The following is a 19150-nucleotide window of genomic DNA, read 5'->3' as shown; positions in this document are numbered from 1 at the left end:
GACAACTATAGAAAGTTGCCGTAGTGGTGCAGAGAGCCAGACTGGACCTGCTGCTTGCATGGAAAGCAATATGCTTGTAAAGGTTTTCATGCCTGTTTTGCGGAAGCTGGGAGGTAATTCTTCTACCTTTATGGAACCACTTAAGAGCACCCTCAAGAAGTAGTGCCCAGCTGTGCTGACCACAGCACATACAAATAAACTTGCACCGAGGAACCGAGTAGTGTATTCTAAGCCGAACAGTTGTCGCACAGAGCCTTGTCAGTGGTGGGACAGCCACGTTGCTGTCCTTTCCTGTCCTGGGGAGTAGGAGTATTCACCAGGCCAGTTTCAAAGGTGCATCACTGTGCCGCCAGGAACATGAGATTCAAAGGGCCAGCAGCCCTGGGTCCCTGGCCTAATGGGTAGGGCAGCTGGCTGGAAGAGTGCTCCACTCCCTGGATTGTGATTTTATATTAATTATTGGTAACCAACTCTGTAGTTTTCCTGGGAACAGAAACTCGAGTTGGCATCTGCTCCAAGACCTTACCCTCCGTTATTTTCTCTGTGGTCCCAGGAATCTTGAACTTCTGGTTGTTTTCACCAGAAAAGGCTTGAGGTTCCCATAGCAAACCAATGGCTGCGGGGAAGGGAGAGCTGTGAATTCAAACGCTAAGGCTTAGGAATGAAACCCACATTTTTTTATGGCCTGGACAAATTCTTTAACCAGCCCATCATTAGATGGAAGCTCTTCCTCCAGCCTCTTCAAAGGGAAGAATGAGCCATTCGTCTTAACCGGGTGAAGCTAGTTGGTGCCTGAGTGAAAGAAGAAGGAACCCATTTCATGGAGACGCACACCTTGCTGTTTTCAGCCAGTATCTTCGTTCAGAGCAGAGACAGAGCTGCAGACGTACCCCTTTCCTTAGCATTTCCCACTGATCACTAATGCGCCCTGCGCTCTGCATCCCCTGTCTCTGGCCTGTGCAGCATTCCTGCTGCTGTGGATATAGGTACTTATCTTTCCTCTTTGCAGAATTTTTGGATGCATAATGAAGCAATGCAAATTCTGGTCCTGGAGCCAGAGGCTTAACTTCCAGCCCCCAGATGGCTTTGAAAATAGTGTTCTTAATCTCCTCATTCCTCTCTTCACATCCTGTTTACAGATAGGATAGTTTAGACTTAACCCGTGTAAGAGAGATAATATAATACATTGCTGGGATGTTTTGTAATGTCTCAGGTTCTAGACAGATGTAAAGTATTGCTATTCATACTCACAAATATTTTGATGGTATAGTTTGTATGTGACCTGGAGAAAACCTAGGCAATAAATCCGCTACACTGCAGTTACGTTATAACTCTGATACAGAAAGTGTCTCTGACCACCAGTTGTTGTTGAGAGGAGCATGTAATAGGCACTGACTGCTAAAAGGAGTTAAGCACCTAAATGCATGTGAAAAATCCTACTACAGAGTCTGTGCATTTCCCTAGACTCTGTAAAACCTTTAAACATTTAGCCATAAAAATCTTCCTTGAGCATGTAGGTGGGGCAAAAAGAGCCTTAATGTGCTAAATCCATAACCCATCAAAGCTTGTCAATAAATTGTCAAGGAAGTGATTATGGCGGGGTGTAATATATGCGTTTTCAGGCTCTTTCACAGCTTTTTGTGTAATGCCTTGATGCATAATGTTACTGCTGCTGCACTGCAATTAACATTAGTAGGTGGTTTTACCCCACGACCGCAGATGAAATCCTAGTGAGGCAGCAATTGCTCAGTGAGCTGGACAAAGTATTTCCACTTTCCCATAAGGCACAGGATTTTTGTAATTCATTCTGCCAAAAGAACAAAATGTTTGCTCTGTACTTGCTGTTGCTGTTGTACTCAGATCTGTCTCAATTACAGACTAAACCTATTTTTCTTTTTTCTTTTCCTCATTTTTCTCTAGTCCCATGCTGTCCACAATTCATAGAGGTTTTAAATTGTTCTTGTTATATTGAAAGGACAGAAATATTTAGAGTTTTTAAGAAGGAGAAACACTACCCCACTCCCTTCTAACTTTGAGGGCTGTTTGAAATAACCACATCTTCAGCCATTCATCTAGAGCACTGAAAACTGAGTGCAGAACAGTTTACCATGTGTAGTGCTTTCAGCTGAGACCTGTGAACTGTTGTCCTTCCGCTCCGGTGGACAGCTAATAGATGGAGCAGGGTTTATTCTGATGGTAATGTGTTTTGTGTCGCTCATTTATCCTCATGTGCCAGTGCAAGACCGCCCTCTCGTGTCAGGAGTTTTGCATGTGCTCAGTCTGTTATGTGCCCCCCAGTTAACGGAGTATAATCATTTGCTCCACTAAGCCTGGAGAAGGCAGTAAATAAATGTATTTAATGATCAGAAGTGTTCCTCCCAATTCATATGCATAATGTGTTCTGCTAATTCATGCGATAGCTTCTTTCTATACCTTATGTAATATTTGGATTATTACAGCGATAGAACGAGAGGAAATGGCCTCAAGTTGCGCCAGGGGAGGTTTAGATTGGATGTAAGGAAACATTTCTTTACTGAAAGAGTGGTTAAACATTGGACCAGGCTGCCCAGGGAAGTGGTGGAGTCCCCATCCCTGGAGGTATTTAAAAGACGAGTAGATGAGGCGCTTAGGGACATGGTTTAGTGGGCATGGGGGTGTTGGGTCGACGGTTGGAGTCGATGATCTTAGAGGTCTTTTCCAACCTCAATGATTCTATGATTCTATGATTCTATGATTAAAGGAATTCTATTAAAAAGTTTAAATATGAACCGTTAATTGATTTTTACTTTATCTCTCCGTTAGCTATGACTGTCCGGAATGGAGGAAATGTGCTGGTTCCCTGTTACCCCTCTGGAGTAATATACGATCTGCTGGAGTGCCTGTATCAGTATATTGACTCTGCCGGACTCTCCAATGTCCCTTTTTATTTCATCTCACCTGTTGCCAACAGCTCCCTTGAGTTCTCCCAGATCTTTGCTGAATGGTAGGTGTTAAAGGGCTGCTTCATCAGCCTCAATTCACACACTCAGCTATGGTAAATAGATATATGCAGGTTATCTCTACTTGACATACTCTAATATATACTTGATTAGAATTGTGAACACGTTTCTTGAGTCACAAGGGTGTGCATGCGTGTGTAAGTAGATGTTCTATAATTAGGGAAGCATCATTTCCTATGGAACATACAAACTCAAATAATCTGTCCTTCTTGGTACTTGCACTTATGATTAAATGATGTACCTGACGAGTGAATTTTAGCTGTACCTGTTTGCACGTCTTATCCAGTGACCCCAAAACTACACCATGGTCTCCCTGTATAAGCAAAATAGATTTTTCAAGCTTAATTTTGCTGAGCCAGCAATGTGTTTTTGTGGCAAAAAAAGGCCAACAGTATCCTGGGCTGCATTAGGCAGAGCACTGGCAGCAGGTCAGGGAACGTGATCCTTCTCTGCTCAGCACTGGTGAGGCTACATGGAGAGTGCTGTGTCTCATTCTGGGCTCCCCAGTAGAAGAAGGATATGGGCTTACTGGAGCAAGGCCAGCACAGGGCCACAAAGATGATCTTTCAGACAAGGAGAGGCTGAGAGAGCTGGGACTCTTCAGCCTGGAGAACAGAAGGCTCGAGGGGATCTTATTAATGTGTATACCTGATGGGAGGAAATGAGGATGAGGGAGCCAGACTCTTCTCAGCAGTGCCCACTGACAGAGCAAGAGGCACAAATTAAAACACATGAAATTTCGTCTGAACAAAAGAAAGACACTTTTTTACTGTGAGGGTGGTCAAACACTGGAACAGGTTGTGCAGAGAGGTTGTGGAGTCTCTATCTCTGGAGACACCAAACCCAACTGGACACAGTCCTGGACGACCTTCTCTAGCTGACAATGCTTGAGCAGGGGGTTGCACTAGATGATCTGAAGAGGTCCCTTCCAACCTCAACCGTTCTGTGATTCTGAGCCATGAAAAGGAGAACCCGACCACTTGTAACTGGTCCTAAATTCTTACAAATGGAGAGGTGCTCTGGATTATTAAATAGAGTACGCTGGCTTTTCCTTTTAAGTCTGGCGTTCAGGAAAGAAAAGAGAGATCCTGGAAATCTTAGGTGAATTGATCTTTCAGGAGAATTGTAAAGAGGAATGAAATCTGGTGAATTTTAATCACGTTACTTTCAGCAAAAATAGGAAAATCAAGCCTTGGTGTTCTGGCCAAACTTCGGTGTACTCACCAGGGTGTGTTGACTCATCATTTGTAGTTAATTGTTTGGTTTGTACTTACATGGTGATTGCATTTCAGTAACAGCTGAAGTGATAGCTGCATAGATCTTGTTGTAATAATCCTTTGGGTTAGATATTGCTGTCAAAGTAGCAGGAATGTTACGTGTGCCAGTTGGGTCGTTTTGTCTGCTGTGTCTAGCTGGCACAATTCAGACACCCAAGTGTTCAGACACCATGTTTTTGAATTCTGCTTTGCTGTAGTGGCTTATATTCAAAAGTCATAACCAACATTAGCTAATCTCCAAACACTTATGTTGTAAGGTAAATGTTTTACTTAGGTAGAAATGGAGGTGGAGGTTGAAATAGAAGTTTGGGGTCAGAACTGGGGTTGAAATTCAGGGATTCCAGCCTTCCAATTCTACTATTTAGTCAGCTAAAAGAAACGTCCTGCTCATAGTATCTTTTAGACTTTATCAAATTTAGTTTGACCCAGGCTTATTGCTTTATAATAAAATGAAGAAAGTATGAGACAGGTAGTGTTTCCCAGAAAAAGCCACCAGGACAGTGTCAGTACAGACACTTGTAATGTCACGCAGGCCTCTGACAAATAATCTTTTTTTAACTTCTGTAATAGGATGAATCAGGAGTCTGGCTAGAGCTAATCAACAACTTTCAATATTTATGTTTTAAAAATAAATGATTGATGCAAAATAGCAGGTAACAGTAAGCATTATGTCATGGTGAGAGGCAGTTTACCAACATTGTAGCTGCAATTATAAAATGCATAGGGGAATTAGATTATAACGAACAAAAGGACCACGTCATTGCTGAGAAGTGGGATGAGGCAATTGGAATTTTTCTGTTGACAGGTGATTTGGCTTTGCAAAAACTGCTGCAGTCTGGACTATGAAATGACGTGGATGTTGAGTTACAAAATTGTCTTCAACAGCAAAGGAGTTCTGGTACATAGTGTGTACAAAATCACTGCAGCTGTCTTGCACCTCTCTAAGTGATCTTGCTATGACTGCGTTGTCGTGTCCTGTAGGTGTTGGTCCTCTAAGCAGAAAGACTGGAAGTAACAAAACAAATCGATGATTTTGCACCTGATGCCACAGATACGAAATGGCTTTCTCCAGAGAAAGTTTAACAGTAGATGGCAGCAGATACTGCAGGATGTTCCGCAGCTGTCTAACCCAGCTTATTTTCCTTTTCTTTTAAAGGTTGTGTCATAACAAACAAACAAAGGTATATCTTCCAGAACCTCCTTTTCCCCATGCTGAGGTAAGTAAACCATGGTCTTGCTGTTTGCTAAGATCACAGAGTGAGTGGGTTTCTGGAACACAGTCCTGTGTGGCTGTTGTTTTTCTGATGAACGCTTCTACAGCTATTTAATAGTTTTGTGTCATTATTCATACAAGTTTGGGGTTTTTTTCCTTTGCTTTCTGTGATTAATTTAGGAGCGTGAGGGAGGAATGAATGATGGTGTTCCCTCAACTCAAAAATTATCATGGTGTTTATTTCAGCATGTAACTTACATATGCTTGCCTGTTTTACTTCTTCCCCCGCAGAAGGCTATCTGGCGTACACATGATTGAATGTTTGCTCTTATCAGACTGCAACCACGAATATTCCCTTTGTCCAAGCAGTTTATTTCAAAGTCTGTAAAACTAAGAGCTTGTTATCAGAGACAGTGTAATCATCCCAGCTCCTACCTCCCTAGCTGGAATAGGCACCATGTTGTCTGTTGCAGAAGTGGTGTCTTGAAAGAGAGGTTTGATATAAAAAAGTTAAAGCTTGCAGCACTGAGTGCTGTCATTGGCAGTTTTAAATGAAATTACTTGAGCTAGCATCTAGTGAAGCAAAGAGGAATAAGGTTCCTATCTTTGGGGGGGATCTCCCTGCAACATATGTTGAGGGGATCTTCCCTGCAAAAAAATAATAATTTGAGGGGGCATTTTAGCCAGCCAAACATTACATAAATGTGGTATAACTCATGCCTTAAGAGTTATCTCATGTATCAAGAAAGGAAATCTCTTACTTTCTCCACTGGGAACAGGTAGATTTCCCACTGAGGTAAATGAGAGGCAGACTGGGAAAGGAAGAAATGGGACTGGGGAATAATTTTGGCTAAATCCTACTCCTGTGAGACAGTGAGCCATTTGGGGCATGCAGTCTCAGAAAACTGACTGTTTTAGTTCCTGTGGTCAAAACTGTTTGATGAGATGTGCAGAGTGGCCATTGCAGGTTTAAGAGTCCAGAGATTAAATGTGTTTTCAGGCATTGGTTTTTTTTTTTTCCTCTGAGATATCTCATCCAGGGACTTGTTCTGGAAATTGCCATTGCCCATCACATCCATCATCTGTAGGTGCTTCAAAGGCACTGTTGGAAGTAGGATCTGACCAGAAGCCCTCACTCTTTCCAGATGCTTGAATACATTTCAAGCAGGATGAGCAGTGAATTCTGTAATTCAAGGGCAAGCCACCTATTCACCACTTTTTTTGTAACCAAAAAATTCATTCACACCGATAAATCAATTCGAAAGCCTGGTCTCTGAGTACGAGACTCTGTAGCCATGCTGCTGGCTATGCTTTCTAATTTCCCCTGCATCTCTGCTTTCTGGGGTGTCCTTGTTGATCCACAGTATCATTGGTTTCACTGACAGCCTATATTCTGCCAAAGGCATTGCTTCGAAATTTTAGTTCACAATATGCACTGGAACTGGCAGGTTTAAGTGAAAGCCCTTCCAAAAATGAGAAACCAAACATGCAGCTGTCAAAGACTGGATTAATTAACCCATTTTATATGATGGGTCTTTGTGTTTATAGAGTGGTAACTGTGTCCTCTAATTTTTAGGACATTTTATATTCTCCAGAGGCCTGTGGATAATGAGATTTTGCCAAATTATTGTTTAGCTGTTGAGACATTCCTCTGTGCTTCATGTGTAGATCAAGGTAATTATCTAGGAAAGGACTGACAGCAGTGGGTAGCGGATCAGTTTCCTTATGACAAAATGCAGTGCACAGAGGGAGTAACGTGCCTGTTACAGGTACAGGCTTTGGTTGACAAGGCCAAATCATCAGGTTATGACCCAGAAAGCTAGGGACATTTTATTGTGAGGTGCACAAACAGCTTTATCTAGACCCATGGATATTGTTGATAGGATCTTAGGCTTCTTACGTTTTTGCCTAAGGGTTGCCTTAAGTGTGCTAAATGACACAATATAGTGTGTATGCACATCCTTGTGGCTCCCAGACTATGAAATGGCTGTAGCCTTTAGGCATTTCAGCACTGAGCAGCCATCTGAAGTAAGTACTGCACATTTCACAGTAAGTCATCTAACACTACTAAGACTGTGTGTTTGGGTGTTCACTTACAGCTGCTGTATAAACACTGGAAAGTGGAGTAAACACTGGGAAGTGGAGTAACCTGCACTACCCCCACCCCACAATGGACTAAATGGGTCTCTTCCTTGCGAATTCCTGATACATATCAGCTGTTTTGCAAAACCAGTTTGTATGGTGGGAGGCAGTGGCCCTGGGCATATAGCAACACTCTTTCAAAAGCCTGGCTTAATAGCAAAACCAAAACAAAGTAATACCCAGGCAAAGGAAGACTGAGGCTGCTATTTCATTTAGTGCTTTTCTTAAGGTCATAAATCGCTGAAGTTTAGACATGCTTGAGAACACCAGATCAGATTGCTCCTTTCTGTTCTGTAAGATGCATGGTTTGGTTTAGTTTGGTTTTAAACAATCAAAGCATATTGAGATTTATATAGATAACTGACATGTAAGAGACACATGCTCACCAACAGAGCTCCAAGATGTCCATGTCAGATATCCAGTGCTCAGCACATGCCTTTGATTCCTTGCCATCCTCTGAGGGAGAGCTACTGTCATCCTTTAGCTCCCGTAATTCTCAGCTGCCTTGGGCTGCATTCCAGTTTTAGCAGTACCTACAGCTGGTTATGGTTTAATGCTGTCGTACTGTGGGCTCTGGTGAGACCCCACCTGGAGTACTGTGTCCAGCTCTGGAGCCCTCAGCATAGGAAAGACACGGACCTGTTAGAGCAGGTCCAGAAGAGGGCCACGAAAATGATCAGGGGGATGGAACACCTCTCCTATGAAGAAAGGCTGAAAGAGTTGGGGTTGTTTCTAATTCTTTGCAAAGGCTTCTTACCGTAGATGTGAAAGAAATTGCAAATCCATCTCAACAGCAAGAGAAGAGAAGGCTTCAGGGAGATCTTATTGCAGCCTATCAGTACTTAAGGGGGGCTTATAAGACAGATGGCAGCAAACTTTTTAGCAGGGCCTGTTGCGACAGGACAAGGGGGAACGGCTTTAAACTAAAGGGGGGTAGATTGAGACTAGATATAAGGAAGAAATTGTTTACGCTGAGGGTGGTGAAGCACTGGCACAGTTGCCCAGAGAGGTGGTGGATGCCCCATCCCTGGAAACATTCCAGGTCAGGCTGGACGGGGCTCTGAGCAACCTGCTCTAGTTGAAGATGTCCCTGCCCATGGCAGGGGGGTTGGACTAGATGACCTTTAGAGGTCCCTTCCCACCCAAACCATTCTGTGATTCTACTGTTTCTAAAGCATGGGAGAGGAGCTGGGATTCTTTTTCTCCTATGAAATACAGAGTTGGAACTAACAGTGTAAACAGAAGGGTGGGGAAATCTCGCAGCTGACACTGTATATGTAACTCTCGTAACGTGAAACATCTATATATCCTCTTTTCAGTACAATCTTTAACAAATGTATTATTTATTCCCTGGCAGAAACCCTGTTATGCCTGTGCAAAGAGTATCCACAGTCGGCTCAGCTACTATGATGTTTTGGTGTAATTTTACCAAGCAAATTGGTCTTAATACAGACCTGGCCTGAATAACCTGTCCATGGCCATACCATCAGTCTAGGAGGGACCAAGGAGTTGGACTTGAGGATTCCAGTTACTACTACTTAGAGCCTTAGTCAGTAGCCAGCCTTTTTGTCTTAGGTAAACGCTCTCTAAATCTTTGACTCCACAACCTCGCAATCAGGAGCTCTGCTTACTAGCATGTAAGGGAATTTTTAATGAGTATCAAAAACAGACATTGAATGATCATTTCTATTGGATAGGTTGTTAGTGGAGAATTGCCTTAGTTTTTTCAAAGTAACGGTAGGCTTGCGCAATGTAAACTATACGGAAATTGCCCATCATGAAAAGATGTGCTTAGCTGCTCAATTGTGTGAAGAAAATAGGGACTTACTCAGACATGCCTCTTAGTTATTAGCAAGCATTAATAACATGCCTGGCATGATACATCAGAAAGGGACAGGCCAGGAAATAAGCTTCTAATTATCGACGGAACAAGTCCAGCCCAGCATGCTGTCTGGTCCTGAAATTCGATGTTCCTGTTAGCTGTGTAAACAGCAAGACTTAAAAACAAACAAGGCAAAAAATCCCCCAAATTGTTGATGTAGTCTCTTGCAACAATGAGTTCCAGTGGTGCCTGATGCATAGTATAAAAGAGCATTTACTTCCTTTAATCAGTTATGATTGTATTTTGCTTTTCACTTAACTATCCCTTTATTATTGTTACAAGAGGAGAAAGAAAAGTATCTTCATCTTCTCTACAATTATTTTTATTTTGTTTTACTCTCCTCTCTATGCTAAGTTGTTTCAATCTTTTTCATTCTCTTTGCATGGAAATTTTCCAGGTTTATGATTTATGTTACCTGTTTTGTACTCATTCCTTGTTCTGCTGTGCTGAATAAAACCGGGCACACTGTTCAGCTCTGCAGAGAACCCAAAATGCTTCTACTCCCTCCTTGTTACTTCAGCTTTAATGTAGTAATAGGTGTTCATATCTCCTCCCGCACAATCACTATGTACAATTTATTGTGCTTTGGGGTGGCAATTTGTTTCCTAACATCCAGTCCGAGTGAGCAGGGAATATACTTTCCCTCTGTTATGAGCAAGGAATGTGGGCTAAAGTGCTTCAGGCTTGTAGGAATGGATTTGGACATCAATTCCTACTAAAGTTAATATGAATGGAGTGTCCAGATTCTTGCACAAGCTTTTGAAGTCTCATCTGCAGCCTTTTAGCGGTGCACAAGCTAGAAGAGCTTCTTTTTAAAGGCATTTCTCTGTGATCGCTGGGGTAAAAGTTGCTGTGACTCTGTTGGGAGGGAGTTAGGATCTGGAGCAGGATTGCTCTACATTCCAGCCAGCGATTTCTCAGGAGGAAAACTGGGGAAGTGGTGTGGAGAAACAGTCAGTTAGGGAAGGGATGGATCGCTCTGTGGATGGCTCTCCCCTACGCTTAAACAAAAGTGGCGATTCAATTTTTCACCAGCACTTACTGTTTTAGGGGAGAGAGGAGAAGGAGCTCAAACTAACGTAACATTGGAATCTTCTGCAAAGTTAAAAACTGGAGTTTCCAAATGTTTGTGAATGCAGCAGGCTGGCCGAGGGACGTGGTGGCTTTCACTTCCAAGGCACTGTATCAGTTGTATTCTAGGATCAACTGTCTAAATAGGCTTTAGATTTAAGCTCCACAATGCCTAGCTGAGATGCTGTGGAGCATAAATCAGTAATTTCTTTTGTTTAGAAATGTTATTCTGGTATCCCAGAACCAACTTGTGGTGTTCTTCCAAATTCCTTGAGCACATGGGAATGTCCCATCCCAACACAGGCACAGCTGAGGAATTAGCCATCTCCCCAGCCATTTCAACAGGAATCACGGATTGTACGCTCTGCACCATCCCTTTTGTGGAGGTAGAGGCTTTATAAATGAATAGTTGAATTGTTCTAGCAAGGCAAAATGAGAAACTTTTGCTCCTTTTCCTTTCTTCTTGATCTTTACATAGATGATTTCAGGCTATAAGAGAAGTGAATCCAGACTTCTCTAAATGTCCGCAACAGAAAAATTTGAAAGGTAATTTATATTGATCAGTATTTGCCTAGTGGAGGAAGAATTTGGATTTGCTGTCCTCTTATTAAGGATTCTGTTAGCAACATCTAAGAGAAACGGCTAGGAAAAGCCTCTTGTTCTGACTGAAAATAGCCAGGGTGGGAGTAATATTGATTCTGTGGTCTTAAATACTAGCATTTGTCTTCTTCATCTTTGCTTCCTTCCTCCATATACCAGTTCCTGTGTAACACATTCAAAGCAATAAATACCTGGAACCAGGTGATTGTGTAGTATTATGTTTTGTCTTACAGTATTATATAGAATTAGGCCCCTGTTAGTGTTGGTCTTATGAAGGGAGTGAGGGAGGTGAAGTAATAAATGCATCGCTCATTCACTGATAAGAACCACATCTGTTCAAAAGTCTGGATACAGAACACACACACACAAACACACACAGAGTAAATAGTGTATTTTGGCTCACTTCAATAAAGGGTACACAAAGGCTCTGGAGATTTATCCTGTTTATAGCAGCAGTTGCTGACCCTGTAAATCAAGTCTACCGCTTTAAAGGGAAGCAGAGCTGATTGGGATTTAAAAAAAACACAGCTCTCCTCAGTCTCGGTTCAGTACTTTACCATCTTTTATCTCTTACGCTTTCAGTCAATAATGTTCTTTCTGTAGAAAGATGCTCTGAATGTTGCTTTTGGTTTCCAGAAACCACTCCCGTTTTGAAAATATTGGTTGGCTAAATGCCAGGCACTGGTTTTGGCCCAGGCATGGTACAGGTTGGAGCTCTGAACATGACGCAGTAATGACTGTTGTGCTTATATAACCCATCTCATCTGTAGACATAAAAGACCTGTACAAATCATTACAAATTTAGTCCCCTTAATGATTTGTGAAATTTTGTTGGACCTGTTTTGCAAGTTCAGCTCCATATATTTTTGATTGGGTAATTAGAAAAGACTTTGCTCTAGACACTACGGTCTACCAGCTGCTTTGTCACTGGAGTGAGTAGAATGCCTCCAAACTTGTTTTTGTAGCCTTTCCCCCCTGCTACGTCCAGCTGTGAGAATCGGAGATTGTGAGCTAAGGTATGGAGCTTCAGTAGACTTATCAGAAAAGATCTTGCAAGATAAAAAGAAAAGATGGAAAAAAAAAATCACCGCACCTCAGGACATGGTGCTGAGGATTCAATATGTGTCCCTTTTCCCTCCTGAGTTAGCATCCCAGTTAGAAGCAGTGCCACCCCAGTGTTGCGCTAGATGTTTTGTTGCTGGAAATAAAAAAAATAATTAAAAAGAATGACACACACACAACCCAAGGTCCTGAAAACTGGATTAGAGATCCTGTGTCTCTCTACAAAGTAGTAGGAAGGGATTTGAAGCTTCCAGAATGCTTTGAAGAGAATACAGCTTTTATGTTTATAAACAATGAACATTTGTATAGCTATAGCAGTGAAATGGGCTGTTGAGAGTGCTTTTGCACATAGAGTGCTGCTCTGACATCTTAGCAAAGATTTGAATGCTACTGTATACAAATATATATAATTGTAAGGAACCTGTGAAACAGGATGCTGGAAGAACAGTTTGTGATTTTCAGAAGTGTGTTACATAAATGCTAGCTGTAGAAATGTCTTTCACTTAGCTATCTGCTGGTGCCTGACAAAATTTTGCCCTGGAATGTCACATATCCCATTTAATATTTGAAGTAGAAATTGTTCCATTCTTCCAGTTTACCCAATGGAAACTGCTTTTGCAACTTCAGTTTTGAGGCTTTTGGCTTCCCTCAAATAAAACAGGGAAAAGCTTCATGAGGCCATTTCCTACCCGTTCTTTTAAATGCCAGTATTTTATGGGATCAAATTTGTTTTGCCCATTGTCTGCTAAACTGCAGTTTTCATTACTGAAGCTAAGTTTAGATTCTAAATATTGCACTCCAGATGTGTTAATCAGAAATCTTTACCAGTCTTAATTGCAGAAATGTTTTCAAGATTCAGTGCCTATTAACTGCCAGAGCAGTTATTGGATGTTTTTTTTTTCAAATTTCCCTCTTGAAGATTAAATAGGAATTTTATATTACTAGTAAGCTGCAGAAAGTGTAGTCCCCTAGCTACTTCCTCCATGATCCAAGGATCCACATGGAAATAACGGGCTGTGTCCACCTACAGTTTCCATCTTGCATCAAGCCCCAATCCTGTTCCGTTCCAGCCATCCAGATATTGCACAGCAGTTTTAAACAGGACATGTGTGGAGTTGAATGCAAAATCACAGCAAAATATTTGCTGTTGGGAACTTGAAGGAGACCAAACTCAAGGAAGCAAAGGAGAAAGATAAATATTGGCACCTATATGCAACCACCTTTCTATTATTGAAAGGGTATTGAGGGTAAGTTTGTACATTGCCTGTTCTAGCACCAAGCATATCTTTAGGTGGTGACAGCTAGAAGTTGAGTAGGGTTAATACTTCTGTTCAGCGATGCTAAATTCAATTAAGAACCTAATTCTGTAATAACCTTAAGTTCCGAAGTGCTTTGTTGTGCATAAGTTGTTAAGAGGCTTAAAGACGCATCAGAATTCTCAGCTTTCTGTTCATTTCCATGTAGGCACACTATCTTGAGTTAGATCTAGCATGGTAAAAATTAACAAATAAAAGAGAATCTAGAAAGATGAATTACAGCTTTGAGAGACCAGAAGAGTTGCTTATCGTAATGTTCTTTCTTAGTTCCTCTTTTGAAAATCAAATATGCTACGATGAAGAGGAACGTCCCACGTGGCATGGTTTTCTGCTAGAAAGACATGATGCATACATCATGTTATGACACGTAGTGAAGAGAATGCTGTTTGCTAATTAGTGGTACCGTCTGCGGTTCCACAGCACAACAGCTGCAGAAACGTGTTGCTGAACCCTGCAATATGTGAATTCTGTATTTTGAGCGATGTTGCAATGCCTGGCAGCAGACAGCAATGTGTGGAGAGATCTTTGATGAACAGTCCCACCTCCTTTAAAAACTGGCTGACAAAGGAAGTACCATTCCCCTCTTTCACACTCTTATTTCCGTGTATGTTCTTAGTTGTTCAGTGTGTGATTTCCTTGTGTTAAATTGCATACTTTTTAAGAAAAATGTATTTACAGTTATTTTCAGGCTGGGGATGGAAGCATATACCTACCAAGAAAATACTTGCAAAATATTGCATGGAAGTGCTTAGCAGACTAGTCTATTAAATTGCTTTTGAAGTTGAACCTTGCTTTACAGATTAGAAAGCAGTGGCAGGAGAAATAAAGCAAAATTCTTCTTCAAAATTGCCTTGATAAATAAACTTCCCCACCTTAGTAAAGAAATCTGTTCCACGTGCATAGCTGATTACACTCTGTTTGCCAGCTCTAGTGACAAGTACTTCTTACTGCTCTTAGTTCACTGTTATTACTAGTTTCAGTGATAGTTAAGGAAGGGCAAGTCAGTCTGTTCTTTCATATGTTTTTTCAGAGGACTTGACTTTGCGCGAACCCATTATACCAATGAAACTCATAGCAACATACTGCTAAAGGCAAAATTGCCTGGTACTACTGTGATGCAAGAAAACCAGGTTAAACGTCAGTGCCCAGAGCTTTTTGTAGCCATGGCAAATAGGAAAAAGTAGCTTGCTTTGAATTTGGCAGCTGAGCACTCTGCTCACTCCAGGAAACTCTTAAGCAGGGAGTGTTTGCAGAGTTTCCTCTCAGTTACCATACTGCTGGTACCAAAGAAATGAGAGCAAGGACTTGGAGGCACCTGGCCCCATACTCTGACTTCCTTTTCATAACATTTAGGACAGTCATGACTAAATCTGTTGGAAGATCTAAGGGATATGCAGGAAGGGACTCTGTGATGAGTTAGAAATAAACCGTAGAATATTTATAATCTCTTGTAAATAAACACACTGAACTACAGAGCACAGAGGCATGAAAAGTTTGTAATGTCTGGATTTTTGTTTTTATTTCAGCTCATTCAGACGAACAAATTGAAACATTATCCCAGCATCCATGGAGACTTCAGCAATGACTTCAAGCAGCCATGTGTTGTGTTTACTGGACATCCCTCTCTTAGATTTGGGGATGTGGTTCATTTCATGGAGTTATGGGGAAAATCTAGCTTGAACACTGTTATATTCACAGGTAAGTAAAATGCAGTTACCATTATCAAATTAACAATAGGTTGTGTGCTCTGGTTAAGTGTGGCCACATCCTAGGGGCTTTACTCATTTGTTCTGGGGCAGAAGCTTCTGACTTCAGTAGGAGCTCATCTACATTAAGACCCCAGGATTGACTGTAGGGACAAATGTAATTATTGTGCCATTTAATTCATTTTAGCCCTGCAGAGCCAACCTTTGCCATGCAGAGTCCATTCCTGCCATTTCCAAGCAAAATCTTTGTTATGCACAGCAGTAAAATGCCTACAGGAAATTATTTTTTTGATTAAAAGCAGCTGGCTGCAAGTTAAACCCAGGCAAGACCTAATTGATGCTGGTCAGAAAGGAGAAACACTTCTTCTCCATGTTCCATTGGAATCACAAACCTTTCCTCATCCTTTCTGCCCTTTCATCAAAACCTCAGGCGACCAGACAGTCTGTTTCTAAAGGTGTTTCTGTCATCTCCGCTGTTTCAGAAGTGTGCACCCCATACAGACCTGGCAGTAGTGATGTATGCTGTTGCTGCCTTTTGGCTGAGCTTTTTTTTCAGACGCTTTTTGGCTGACAGACACGTTTGTATCTGAAGCTGAAGGTACAGCTCTAGCTAATACCCTGGGGAGCTGTTTCCTTTCTCAATGACTCAGGCTGCCAGGAGCGAAACAGGTCTTTTAAGTTCCCCCACTTCTCCCAGTCTGCTTCTAGTGCTGACCCTACTTTTAATGGATTTAATGAATCAAGCCCTATCTACCTCAGAATAAGCTACGGTCTGAGATCCACAGGGCAGCTGTATCCTGGGACCATGCCAATCATTAACAGCAAGACAAAGTATTGAAGAGAGAGCATGAAGCTTTTGTGAAATCTAGCAAAGGGGATATCATCCAGAATTTCATCTCCTCTAAAAATACTTCAAGGCCTTCCTTCAAACTGACATCCTATCCAGGTGCCTCTTCTTTATACCCGATGTAATCTAAACAGAACCCTACAGTGGGCACTCTTCAGATCTGAGAAGGGAAATAATCCTTTAGGCCATTGCTAATGATTTTATGTGTAACGAGCTCCGGTATAACTGGGAGATGTGTTATATGTAACTTAGCCAGATAAAGAAGGTGTGGATTTTGAACTAGGACAAAGTAATTAGAAATCATAGAATCATTTAGGTTGGAAAAGACCTTTAAGATCACTGAGTCCATTAAGCTACCATTGCCAAGTCCACCACTAAACCATGTCCCTAAGTGTCACATCTGTACATCTTTTAAACACCTCCAGGGATGGTGACTCAACCACTTCCCTGGGCAGCCTGTTCCAATGCTTGACAACCCTTTCGGTGAAGAAATTTTTCCTAATATCCAATCTAAACCTCCCCTGGCGCAACTTGAGGCCATTTCCTCTCATCCTATTGCTTGTTCCTTGGGAGAAAAGACTGACCCCCACCTCGCTACAACCTCCTTTCAGGCGGTTGTGGAGAGTGATAAGGTCTCGCCTGAGCCTCCTTTACTCTAGGCTAACCAACCCCAGTTCCCTCAGCCGCTCCTCATCAGACTTGTTCTCCAGACCCCTCACCAGCCTCGTTGCCCTTCTCTGGACACGCTCCAGCACCTCGACGTCCTTCTTGTAGTGAGGGGTCCAAAACTGAACACAGTATTCGAGGTGCGGCCTCACCAGGGCCGAGTACAGGGGCACGATCACTTCCCTACTCCTGCTGGCCACACTATTTCTGATACAGGCCAGGATGCCATTGGCCTTCTTGGCCACCTGGGCACACTGCCGGCTCATGTTCAGCCGGCTGTTGACCAGCACCCCCAGGTCCTTTTCCGCCAGGCAGCTTTCCAGCCACTCTTCCCCAAGCCTGTAGTGTTGCATGGGGTTGTTGTGACCCGAGTGCAGGACCCGGCACTTGGCCTTGTTGAATCTCATACAGTTGGCCTGGGCCCATCGATCCAGCCTGTCCAGGTCCCTCTGCAGAGCCTTCCTACCCTCGAGCAGATCAACACTCCCGCCCAACTTGGTGTCGCCTGCAAACTGACTGAGGATGCACTCCATCCCCTCGTCCAGACCGTTGATAAAGATATTAAACAGGACTGGCCCCAATACTGAGCCCTGGGGAACACCGCTCGTGACCGGCCGCCAACTGGATTGAACTCCATTCACCGCAACTCTTTGGGCCCGGCCGTCCAGCCAGTTTTTTACCCAGCGAAGAGTACGCCCATCCAAGCCATGAGCAGCCAGTTTCTCCAGGAGAATGCTGTGGGAAACGGTGTCAAAGGCTTTACTAAACTCCAGCTAGACAACATCCACAGCCTTTCCCTCATCCACTAAGTGGGTCACCTGGTCATAGAAGGAGATCAGGTGAGTCAAGCAGGACCTGCCTCTCATGAACCCATGCTGGCTGGGCCTGATCCCCTGGTTGTCCTGTACGTGCCACGTGATGGCACTCAAGATGAACTGCTCCATAACCTTCCCCGGCACCGCGGTCAGACTGACAGACCTGTAGTTCCCCGGATCCTCCTTCCAGCCCTTCTTGTAGAAGGGCGTCACATTTGCTAACCTCCAGTCAACTGGGACCTCCCTGGTCAGCCAGGACTGCTGATAAATGATGGAAAGTGGCTTGATGAGCACATCCACCAGCTCCCTCAGTCCCCTTGGGTGGATCCCATCCGGCCCCATAGACCTGTGTGTGTCTAAGTGGTGGAGCAGGTCGCTAACCATTTCCCCTTGGATTATGGGGGCTTCATTCTGCTCCCCATCCCTCTCTTCCAGCTCAGGGGGCTGGGTACTCGCAGAACAACTGGTCTCACTAATAAAGACTGAGGCAAAGAAGGCATTAAGTACCTCAGCCTTTCCCTTACCCTTTGTCACTATGTTTTCCCCCGCATCCAATAAAGGATGGAGATTCTCCTTTGCCCTCCTGTTGTTGCTAATGTATTTATAGAAACAGTTTTTATTGTCTTTTATGGCAGTAGCCAGATTAAGTTCTAGTTGGGCTTTGGCCCTTCTAATTTTCTCCCTGCATAACCTCACGACATCCTTGTAGTCCTCCTGAGTGGCCTGCCCCTTCTTCCAAAGGTCATAAACTCTCCCTTTTTTCCTGAGTGCCAGCCAAGCTCTCTGTTCAGCCGAGCCGGTCGTCTTCCCCGCCGGCTCGTCTTTCGGCACATGGGGACAGCCTGCTCCTGCGCCTTGAAGATTTCCTTCTTGAAGAATGTCCAGCCTTCCTGGGCTCCTCTGCCCTTCAGGACTGCCTCCCACGGGACTCTGTCAACCAGCGTCCTGAACAGGCCAGAGTCTGCCCTCCGGAAATCCAAGGCAGCAGTTCTGCTGACCCCGCTCCTTACTTCTCCGAGAATCAAAAACTCTATCGTTTTGTGATCGCTGTGCCCAAGACGGCCTCCAACCGTCACATCACCCACGAGTCCTTCTCTGCTCACAAACAACAGGTCCAGCGGGCGCCTTCCCTAGCTGGCTCCCTCACCAGCTGTGTCAGGAGGTTATCTTCCACACACTCCAGGAACCTCCCGGACTGTGTCCTCTCTCCTGTACTGTATTTCCAGCAGACATCTGCTAAGTTGAAGTCCCCCATGAGAACAAGGGCTAGCGATTGTGAGACTTCTCAGCTGCTTATAGAATATTTTGTCTGCCTCTTCATCCTGGTCGGGTGGTCTCTAACAGACTCCCACCATGGTACCTGCCTTGTTGGCCTTCCCCCTGATTCTTACCCATAAACACTCAACCCTATCGTCACCATCATTAAGCTCTAGACAATCAAAACACTCCCTAACGTACAGGGAGGGAGAACACAGAGTAACTGGTCAAACCTGCTGCCAAAGCAAAGGCGTGATGGAGTCCCACTGTTAAGCTTATTTTCCTCCTCTTTTTAGT

At 43.3% G+C, this 19150-nt stretch overlaps 1 protein-coding gene across 2 annotated transcripts in view; it reads left to right on the top strand.

Annotated features, from left to right (window-relative positions):
• Positions 1-19150, top strand: part of INTS9 (integrator complex subunit 9) — a 78661-nt gene that overhangs the window by 34372 nt on the left and 25139 nt on the right. For both annotated transcript variants that reach the window (XM_076332554.1, XM_076332555.1), the window contains exons 10-12: positions 2803-2983; positions 5433-5493; positions 15089-15260. In XM_076332554.1, the coding sequence (XP_076188669.1) occupies positions 2803-2983; positions 5433-5493; positions 15089-15260 (414 nt within the window). The remainder of the gene's footprint in view (positions 1-2802; positions 2984-5432; positions 5494-15088; positions 15261-19150) is intronic.

This window comes from Aptenodytes patagonicus, chromosome 3, assembly GCF_965638725.1.
Source record: "Aptenodytes patagonicus chromosome 3, bAptPat1.pri.cur, whole genome shotgun sequence".
Classification (NCBI taxonomy): Eukaryota; Metazoa; Chordata; class Aves; order Sphenisciformes; family Spheniscidae; genus Aptenodytes; species Aptenodytes patagonicus.
This window is presented reverse-complemented; position numbering and strand designations above follow the sequence as displayed.